General features: G+C 35.4%; 2 protein-coding genes across 5 annotated transcripts in view; both read left to right on the forward strand.

Moving 5' to 3' along the window:
- LOC142337592 (START domain-containing protein 10-like) overlaps window positions 1-11161 on the forward strand; it is a 308346-nt gene that overhangs the window by 160805 nt on the left and 136380 nt on the right. The gene's annotated exons all lie outside the window — the stretch shown is intronic.
- LOC142338372 (uncharacterized) overlaps window positions 1-11161 on the forward strand; it is a 118886-nt gene that overhangs the window by 21545 nt on the left and 86180 nt on the right. For all 3 annotated transcript variants that reach the window (XM_075388095.1, XM_075388093.1, XM_075388094.1), the window contains exons 4-5: window positions 1779-1963; window positions 2938-3107. In XM_075388095.1, the coding sequence (XP_075244210.1) occupies window positions 1779-1963; window positions 2938-3107 (355 nt within the window). The remainder of the gene's footprint in view (window positions 1-1778; window positions 1964-2937; window positions 3108-11161) is intronic.

An 11161-nucleotide genomic window follows, 5' to 3' on the forward strand; every position in this document is an offset into this window, starting at 1 on the left:
CCAGAATCTTGCAAGATAACCATTTTTCTGCCAGAATCTTGCAAGATAATCATTTCTCTGTCAGAATCCTCTAATATATCCACTTTTTTGCAAAAGATCCTACAAGATGAATTGATTAATGCGAGTAATTCTGATAGCAAGATATTTGCCCGAAAGCTCTTCTAAAGTCCTTCGGAGCTCAAAAAAATGGCAAGCCGTGAATAATCATATTTTTTGGGCATTGGCAAGAAAACTTAAGCACAAGGAGCTGAATTAAATGAAAGGAAGCTGTTTAAGATGCAAAGAATAATATCACATAATTTTTTCATCAGAAAAGTTAATCTAGACGTGTAGTTTTATAAATCTTGTTAAAATTGAAAAAAAAAACAGTTTTTAATAGTGATTTATTTTGTGTTAACAGTTCTCAAAGGCAGATTCTAATTTGTTTTCTTCAGATAATTCATATTTCCACATTCAAAATCTATTTAAATTTATTACTTTTCTTAAAAAACACGCAACTGATTCTGAAGTAAATTTCTAGTCAAAATGAAATGTGTTGCATGAATGAGAGCCAATAAGAGGACAGCTCGACCGGAACGAACTTGCAAGAATCTTGCAAGATAACCATTTTTCTGGCAGATCTTGCAAGATCACCATTTTTCTGGCAGATCTTGCAAGATAACCATTTTTCTGCCAGATCTTGCAAGATAGACAGTTTTTGCAAGATTCTGGCAGAATCTTGCAAGATAACCATCTGGTCTCGACTGGGGTATAATCAAAAGTATAATGTACAAAAAGTTAATTCATAATGTAGTTTGTATAACTATGTGTTAAGTAGTTTGAATGTTCCGGCACTGTAAGCTCACTTTGTTGTTTTCAAAACGTCTTTGAAGTCGGATCTGTAGCTTCTTAAACAAACATTGATTACATGCTTTTTTGTGGATTCTAAGGGATGTAGCGTGTCGAACTTGAATACTGCAAACTGTGGAATATTGTATTTTTAATGTGCAGACTCGGGGGACAAATTCTTGTCACCAAAGTAGACAAAATCACCAAAAAGGTAATTTTGTAAAATTTGGCGACAAAAAGCTGAAATAATTTGCAAACAACTCTTTTGTAACCATTTTTCATGTTTTAAGCTATTTCTACACAGTTCTAAGATACATTTTTGGAAAAGGATAGGGAAATGGACAGAATTTGGCGGGGGCGCTAATTTGCAGTGAGCGCGTTTTGCCATGTACGTGAGATTTGATAAGAAGCGATCAGAACATGTTTTCGCGAACGAGCAAACTTGTTATACGCATTAGCGCGTTTTCAAATCTAATTGGCATATTCTTTGTGAATAAATTTCATATTCAATCTTCTGCCCATTCTTGCTTTCGTTTTTTATCTTTCTATCTTTTATCCTAGCTTTTTTTATTGGCGACATGGTCTCTAGACCAGTAAAAATACAGCAAATTTCAACGTTGGAGCTGATAAGCCGAACTCATTCCCAACATCCAACATCTCAACTTGTAGAGTTCGAAACTCTAGTTGAAAAAATTAACACTAACTGTTGCATTCTATCGTCTAACACCCATCATTTAGTTAATTAATGGGTTGATCAAAAGACCGCAGTTTAAAATGAAACTTCTTGAGTTACAGTAACTGCATGGATGCTCTCTATTGAAACTTTTTAAAAATAATTTCAAAATTCTTTTTATTGAGTTTTGACTAGTTCTGACAACACAAACTACCTAACAAGGGTTTCTATCAATTTTGTGCGAGATTGAATTCACAGTTGAAACTGTTTGTTGCAGGACAGCAGCAGGGGATAGGAGAGAACTTGTACATGTACGGTGGTAAGAGGATGAGTGAAGATGAGGTGGCCCAGAGGGGCTGTCAGTCTTGGCATGCAGAGGTCAAGGACTACCAGTACCCAGGGGGCAACCAGCCCTATGATGCATGTGGTGGCTCATTCGGAAGTGTGGGTCATTTAACACAGGTTAACTTTCATGTCTCTCTATAACCGGTTCTGTGAGATCCACGTTTGAGGTGCCATAAAGAAATTACTCATGATAAGCCCAGCGAGTCTAATGTCCTCCTTATATTCCTCCCATTGTGTTGTAAGAGGGGGCTAATTTAGCTAAGGGGGATGAAATGACGGAAGAGTGGTTGGGAGGGGGGGGGGTAATTTTGTGCAGGAAGAGGCTTGAAACTCTAACTTTTTCGGCTGCAATGGGTTGCCAAGGGGTGTAAATTGGTGTAAGAGTGGAGCTGCATTGTCCTCCCATTGCAGCACTATTATTAAAACTTTGTAGGCTGAAAAATTCGAACCACGAGATGCACTTTGCTCTGATATCGGTTATTTAGCGCCCAAAGTTCTGGCCATCAGGAATGAAAGTAGGCAGTGAAAACTGGACAAAATATTGAAACGGTCTGATCACATTCTTTTTTTTTCAATTCAAATTGAGCAACCGGAACAAACTTCAAGTCTTGATCAGGTGAAATACACATCTTGAATTGACACATCAGTACTGATCACGTCTTATCTCAAGTCTTAAGACTTCTTAAGACATGTCAAGTCTTGCCAAGGCTTAAGACTTGATTTACGACGTGCCAAGTCTAAAAAAGACATGCTCAGAGCTCTGATACAGTACTGATCCACGACTTGCAATTTCACTGAAAAGTAGTAATTGAGACTTGACGTTCAGTCCGGGCAGCTTCTAAAAAACCCTAAAGTCAGATTATTGAAAAAGAATTTCCCCGATCATATAAAAAACCAACACAATATTCAAAGCTACTGAGGGCTGCCGAAAATTATATTAAGTCAATTTGAGGGGATGAACGAACGTTACAACTATCCGAAAAGATCATAACAAAAAACTATTGACAATTTTTCCGTAAACATTTTTTTTTCACCTTAACTGCACACTTTGATGAGAGAAAGTCACAATATCAAGTGTTTAATTTAATCAGATGATGTGGGAAAAGACAACTAAACTGGGATGTGCAGTTGCACAGTGTCCCAATGGATATCTGTATGCATGTCACTACTCTCCGCCTGGTAACTTCATGGGCCAGGCAATGTTCCAAGACGAAAATTTCCTGAGTGTATGTAAAAGAGAACCTGGCTGGAGATCGTGTGGGTTAGTTTTCTTTATCAAGTGTTCTATATCAAGCGGCTATTGTTTCGATGAATCCAATGGATTTTCAATGGATTGGGACAATGTGTTTTATACGACTCGAAAAAATTATTTTCCGACCGTCTTTTGCTACTCGAGGAGTCGTTACAGTCTTTTGTTAATAGCCGCAAAGCGATAGCTGCTATTATTTGGGATATCTAGATTTTTACAATTGAAAGATTTTGAATTGTGTTGGGGCGCTATCTTTTTAAGTTCGCTAAAAAGATCCGTTCACACATTTTCTTGATTTTTTTGAAGTCAAATTGGAGTAGTGATTTTGGTCACGCCGAAACAGGAAGTGGAGCGAAAAAGCGAGTGGCTTTGCCGCGTAGAATTTTTTCGTGCTAATTTTAAAGTAGAGTGAGAATACGGTGTTTGAAAAAAATTCGCTTTCTCGGCAGTGGCTTTTTGTTCCCATGCGGCAATTTCATTTGATTTTTACTGTTTTTTTATTTTGTTGATCGGATTTTTTTCTAAAACGTTTTCCCGATCCATTCCTAGTTCATTCTGGGCCTGGTTTTTTTGTTTGAACCGAAATTCTGTTTCTCGCTACTGATGTTTTCTTCAGATGCGTCATTTTTACAATGATTTTTTGTTTTTAATTGCTCTAAAACGAAGTTTGTAGCAATTATATTAGTCCTGTCGGTCTTTTTTTAATGCGATTTTTCGCTTGACCGATTTTTTGTCTGACGTTTTTGACTTTTCGTCCTCAAAAACGGGATATACCAGTAGCGCCCATTGGGCGTTAAGTGCTGTTAGAGCCTTTCAGCTCTGATTCAGCTTAAACTGTTTCGGAGGCTTATACTTATGGTGTGAAGGGTGGTTCTTAGAGGTTGAAGGTTGAAGACACCCCACCCCCTGTTGACCCCCCACTATTGCCACCAACCCCCCAACGGCGCTGTTGTCCACCCCCACACCACTGTTGCCCAGCCCCCCCCCCCACTCCCCACTTCAGCCCCCAGTGCACCCCCCCCCCCCCGGTGGCTTACTGACGAACAACCGATCGCTAAAAACACGCAATTTTATACTAATTTTCGCAATTTTTTTCATTTTTTTTGAAAATGTTTGTCGGTTTTTGAGTTCTTTCAGCCCTGGGTGTCAAGGAACCTCCTCTAGGTTTTTATAATAGGTAACTGCATAGTTTTTAATGTTAGTGCAATTGTTTCAACAATTTTAACATCACGAATTCTAGCATTTGACAAAACGTGCAAATTTTATCTTTTTTTCATTCATTTTTCAATATTCACGTCTTTCCGGACGCAAGGGGCAGAAAACTTCCTTATGGGTTTGATATTAAGTTACTGACAAAATTTCATTTGCCATGTATTAGCTTTCAATTTTTTAATATGACAAGTTTAAGCATTTTTTTGATAAACTTAACTTTTTTTTCTTGTTTTTTGAAATTTTTTCGTCTTTCAGGTTTTTCCGGTCTCAAGAATCAGCGAACCTCCTGCAGGGTTTGGTAATAGGTTACTGCATTGCTTCTAGTGGTAATGGAATGGTATTCAGGGTTTTAACATCACAAACTATGGCAAGTTTTTTTAATCTTTTTGAACTTTTTATTATTTTTCCGGCAGCAGGGTCCTATTTCTCCTCCGAGGTTTGATGATAGGCTGCTGCATAGTGTCTAGAGTTAATGGTATGATTATCAATGTTTTAATGACTCCAGTTTTAGCAATTTTCAAGCAATTTAATTTTTGTCAAAATTTCTGAAAATCATTATGTTCCCAGTTTATGGATCTTTGTGAGCCAGTAAAACTATATAGAGCTTGAAATAGGGATACTGGATTGTCTCTTGAGACAGTGAAATTGTTTTGAAGCTCTTAATATATTGAATTTCAGCAGGATTTTGGTAAATTTTGCGATTTTCAAAATTTTTGAATACTTTTCTCCTTCTACGATCATTACTGGCCAACAAAGCTTTTCAAGTCAAGCAGATGAGTTACTTGACATTATTCCAGAGCAAAAATAGTTTTGAACATTTTCACTGCGAAATGTGGAACGTTTTTGAAAATATCAGATTTTTATTTGATATATTTACTAAATATGTAAATAGTCGGTTATGTTTTTCCCCGATGCTAGTCGGTTATGTTTTTCCCCGATGCTAGTCGGTTATGTTTTTCTTATTTTGTTGATCTGATTTTTTTTGGAAATGGTTTTCCCAATTCACTCATAGTCCATTCTAGGTCATGTTTTTTGTTTATTCAATGAAATTTCTTTGAATTTTGTTCGTCAGGATTTGTTTTTAATCAGGTGTCTTCATCGATGATGCTTACGAACGGACTTCTACTGGAATCGACTTTTTCAATGACTTTAGCGACCTCTACTGCTTTGCAGTTAAAATTTGTATGCGTGACGACATTTCTGCCATTAGGTCAATTGCGTGACTTACCTCACTCAAAAAATGGCATCTGAACTCACTTATGAAACTTTAAATTTTAGGAACATTTCGTTGTTAAATATCAATAGTTTGCACCTAAGTAGTGCCAAACTTATATACCTAATTCTTGAGTATTAGTCTTAAGTTTTGATTTCGTATATCAATTTTAAGGCTTATATGGAGAGACCTATCTGTCAAAAAAGTAGTCGCAATCCATCACACAAACTCTATTGATCTATTGAAGGACTGGTGGTCGATCTGTCTATCGAATTTCTTTAGTTGTTTCAATTCATGGAAGACCACTAGCGTCTATCGCGGTCATTTTGTGGCTGTGTTTTATATCTCCGATGCTCCAAGCTGAGCGTAACTTATTGCACTACTATTGGTTTTTATACAAACCGGAGAGGAGCATTGGTTTATTACATTTTTTAATTGCTCAAACAAAATTTACAGCAATTTTATCAGCCCTGTTGGTCCTGTTTTTTTGCGATTTTTGATCGATTTAGTTTATTTATATTCACATTTTGGGAATTTTTGCCGAAAATGTCCTCAATTTTTCTAAAACATGGAAAATAAACTGTTAACAACAGTGATGTTAATTTCTTTAAAAAAAGTATTGTTGACCATTTTGATTTAATTTTTTTGGCAAAAACTTTGGCTGAATATTTCTAAATTTAGCCTTTTTCATCAAAGATCGCTCGAAATAAGCTTCTTTAGTTTACTTGATTAAAATTGCCGGAAGAACACACTCAACAAAACTAGCACAATCTAACACGATCTTTGTAAATTTCAAAGATGCAGTCTTACATCGACTTCCAATGAGAGTAGTCCGGAATTAAAATAATATTGATGCTTTTTGCTTTAGTCTATGATTATGAAAAACGCAGAATTTAATTTTAATCTTTTAACTAACAAATTATCCAGATCTATAACACTTGAAAATACTGAGTGCTATTAATGGACAAAAAAGTCTGGTTTTGGTCCAATTTTGAACTGTTACAAAAAAATCAGGATTTTAATCAGTAGGTCTTCTTTTAAAGGATATCGGTCTTTTTCATGTTAATTAAAGAACAATGTTGTTACCTAGTCTCGTTAATTACAGCTCAAAATTGACACTATTTATTTGGCGGAAAGGTGCAAGTTTGCAAAGTCTAACGCTTTTAAAGAAATCGTTATGAGTTTACTCGCTTCGGCTCTTTTGTCGCCCAAACAGTTAACTAATTTTTGATTTCTGTCTACTATTGAGATTTTTTTTGCAGATTTATCACAAATTCCTAATAATCCGAGGTCTCAAGCGCTTCTTTTGGACAAATAATTAAAAATATTTTATTTTCATTTTTTAGCTAATGAAATTGAAAATAATTGCTTTCGAAAAAAAACGTAGTACCGAATTTTGGCCACTTTTCTCTTTTTGTCCTCCTTTTATCTGTTCTCATTAACATGAGGTCTCATACTACATCATTGGAGTTTGAGGAATGTTCAACTGAACATATTTTGAGGGAAAATTTGGCTTTGAGGCACCAACAGCGTTTTCTCGTAACTTTTAAATGAACATTTGTTTGTTGTTTCTGTTTACTGTTCTAATTGCAACCGCATAAGAAAATGAAAAGTGATAGGTCCTAAAGCCTTCCTATAGAGGCGTTTGTGATGATCAATATGTTGGATGTTTTCAATTGTTTTCTAGTGCTTTTCATTATTTTGAAAACAATTGTTTCTAAAAATATAAGCGATTTTTTTTATTTTTGCGGTTTTTTGTTCCTTTTGTCTAATTGTTACCGAGGCTTATTATGGAGTGGTCCCATATCTTCTCCATTTGTACAATTTATTTTTGTTTGGTTTCGGTTTTATCTGACGCTATTTTGGCCATGTTAAAAAGACCTAAAATTTCGGTTGTAATTAATGTTTGTTGTTATTGTTGTTTGATTTTGTTGTTCGTCTTGTTTTTAGCTCAATTTGCGCTTTGTTTATTAATATGCACTCTCCACAAGTTCACTTTTAGATGTGGGATTAAAGAAATTATATTTTTTCTCTAATATATACACATCAGTTGTTTTTTGTCTAAGCTAATTGAGTAATTCGAATTTTCCACTCCTTTTAGCAACCGTTTTCCTCTCTTGCTTCCTGTTTTTTGTAAAATTGTGCTGTGACTACTTTTACTGAATCTTTTTTCAATTAGTCTGTTGATTGTTGTCGTTTTCTTTGTAACAGAGCTGAGTTCGGTAGCGGCAGACGTTTACAATGTAACGTGGATGCGTGTTTTTTTAAATTTTGTTCGGCAACGCAGCGTTCTGTCTCGGGTCGAATGTTCCCCCTAGAATGGGCTTTTGATTTGTCCATGGGTAAGTTTAGATGATATGAAAGAATGGAATTAAAATTGGTAGTGGGTAAACTTATGAAAGGGTGGAGCTGCAAAACCTCATTTACCGGGCAAAAATGTGATACTGCGTTGCAATGGGTTGCAAGTCGCGGATGCCTAACCCAGTTTCAGACCTCGAATTATGAAAAGACATTACTCGACCGAAATGTGGCATGAAAAGACAATGCTGTACTCAAATAGCCCATGAAGAGAATTTAGCTGGACCTAATCGTTCGATTAGTTTTTGACTCTACCCAAATTTTTGATGATGGACTTCAGCTCGACCCAAAAATGTTGCTCAACTTTAGCTCAACCTAAAATGTTCACGCTGGACCCAAACAAAATAACATTCGCCTTGAAAATTGGCTAGTGCTTATAATGTAGTCAACGGGTTTACTCGTTAAATTTTTTCATTGTTTTTTATATTTTATCGAAAAAGGAACTGTGCTATTATAAATACAACTAAAAATAAATTTTAGAGTCAAATGAACTAAATAATAACACACTGAACTCATTGCCGATGAAAAATCGAATGTTAGAGCTTTGTTAACTAGTTGAGTTAAGCCGAACAAACTCGCAATATAGGTTACCTGCCAAAACTAATCTGTCTTAGGAATTCAATTTTTCTTTAAATTTTTTGTCTACAACATTTTTCATTTTTACATCTACAAAAATAAGTTTAGAAAAATTAACTATTATTAATCTCCCAAAAAATGCAATCCTCGACTCATGAACAGACCATGCTCGACCTTATTTTGTTATGAAAAGACCTTATCTGAACCATGAAAAGACTTTATCTCCACTTTAGTTAGGAGCTGTCCCTTGTGTTTTTTGTCAATAATGGATCCTCCTACTAGATTTATAGATTATTTTAATAAAACGTGGTCTAAAGTTGGGAAATAACTTTATTCCGGGAAAACTCCCGGGAAAGTAAAGTCCTACTGGATTGGTTCAAAATAGTTTAAAATGGACCAAAATCAGGGGTGAAGTGATGTAAAAGTTGAGGGATAGTTGTAATAGAATGGTAAAATGTATTAAGAGTGTTTTGATTTTTTTATCAAGAGGAGGTAAGTTGATACGCTTGTGTGGTTGCTCAAGTGTGGTTGCCGGAAGAGTAAAAATGAATGAGGTTTAGACCTCGACTGTTGAAAAGAACTTTATAATTCTAGCAGGGGGTCCAATATAAATACACAGTCCTGCTCCTAACTAAAGTCGAGGTAAAGTCTTTTCATTGTCCAGTCAAGGTCTCTTCAGAGCAAACTAATGTCTAGCATGGTATTTTATTAGGTCGAGGGACTAATAGGAGTTAACATTTCTATAACTTTTTTGTAGATGTGTAACACCTACCAGCAACACCAAACTAGCGTTGCAACAGGCAGTCCATCTTCAAAAAACATATTTCAACAGAATTCGGCAGAATTCAACTAGTTAAATATATTTAAAAAACTTGTTTTTTCAAATATATTTATAATTGCTCAGTTCGTTTTCCGATGAAATACGAGAAACATTGAAAATTTTGAACGGTAAAACCCATTGATTACGTTATAAGCAAAGACCAATTTTTAGCGCAAATGTAAAATTTTGGGTCCAGCTTGAACAGTCTAGGTCGAGGTAAATTCGAGCATCATATTTGAGCTGAGCTAATGTCCAGCGTCAAAATTTTTGGTGGAGTCAATGTCTAGCTGAACGATTAGGTCCAGCTAAATTCTTTTCATTTGCTGTTTGAGTCCATCATGGTCTTTTTATACCATTTTTTGGTCGAGCATGGTCTTTTCATAAGTTCTTAGGTTGAAACTTAAGAGGGTTACGACAGTTAATGAACCGATCAAACCCTCCCCCATGGCGCATATTAAATCCCCCATGGCAAAAATTTCGAACCCTAAAACCCTAAGACCTAATCTTATAATGAGCACCACACACTACGCGGTTTTCGTCGAATCATTAGATCCCACAATCAAATTAGTCCCAATAAGTCCGAGTAAAGCGAGCAATATCAAATCATAAACGCGTTATGTCAAATCAGAAGTCAACAAAAACCCGATAGTTCCACATTCATAATCCTCTTTTTTTTAACTTCCTCACTCATACGTTATTGTCGCACAGTTTGGAATCGTCCCACTTTCAATTTATGGACAAAAATTTACATAGTCCTGCATGGTGGAAACATAAACAAATTTTATCGAATTATTTTGAGCTATTTCGTGTCAAGCCAGTGTTTGGCCTGGACGGCCGATTTTTTACTCACATCAATCACGGCCATTCAATCACGGCCGATTTTTGCCTGGAATAATTGGTTCGTAATTCCAACACCTCACCCTGGGAACAGATCCGATAAAAAAATACATGAGAATTTTTGAATTGTTTTTATTCAATCGAGAGGTATAAACAATTTTCTTTATTTTAAAGCAACTCTGTTTTCAAAAAATTGGTTTTGAGAAATTTTGACAAAACACAACTACCCGCTCCACTAATGCCGACTTGTTAAAATGGTCCGAATAACCCAATTAAAGTAAATAGCCCTAAATTGGTTGCATCTCCCCTTCATATATGCTCAATTTCTTATGAGTTCGTGTGGCAATCACTTTGACAAATTTTAGCTATCCATTATCAGTGTCAGTTATATGTTTGAACTGTTCTTGTCGGTCGGGTTTTATCTGCCAGCATTCCATTCATAAGTTTCTAAAATGAATTTTCCAAATCTTGATGTTCATCGGAACAAATCAATGCTAGTATAAAGTTTAGTGCATTTATGAAAAACGCTTAAGTTTAACCATTTGTTCATACACGAAGACTCAACAAAACCTCAACACACTCCATGAAAATTGGTGTCAATTTTTTGTCACTTGGCTATCTGCCACCGGTTTAAAATACTTTTATTACTCAAAACAAAAATATATATTTTTCACTATTGATTTTGGAAACTAATATTTATGAACAAGCCTCCAGTTTAACTGTTTTAGGAAACACTGCCCCTAGTGATAAACTTAGGAAATCCCAAGTAAGTTCCAAAAAATAAGGATTGATAAAATAATGCGACATAAACTTGAAATATTCTCAATAGTCTCAAATATTTTTGCTTCGACCGCTTTGAATCCTAAAATTGAGCGTTTTCCGGTTTTGCTTCATGAGCATTATCCAAAAAAGAATTACTTCTGCAAAAAAATTCAACGTTTTAAAAAACTGGGAAGTCAAAAAATCAATTGATGCCAAAACCGTCAGAATTGCTTTAAAACAAAAATCCTTTAGATGCTGCCTGAAAATTTTTTTCGACAAGGTTTGTTA

The sequence above is a fragment of the Convolutriloba macropyga genome, chromosome 4 (genome assembly GCF_964194025.1).
Source record: "Convolutriloba macropyga chromosome 4, txConMacr16.3, whole genome shotgun sequence".
Classification (NCBI taxonomy): Eukaryota; Metazoa; Xenacoelomorpha; order Acoela; family Convolutidae; genus Convolutriloba; species Convolutriloba macropyga.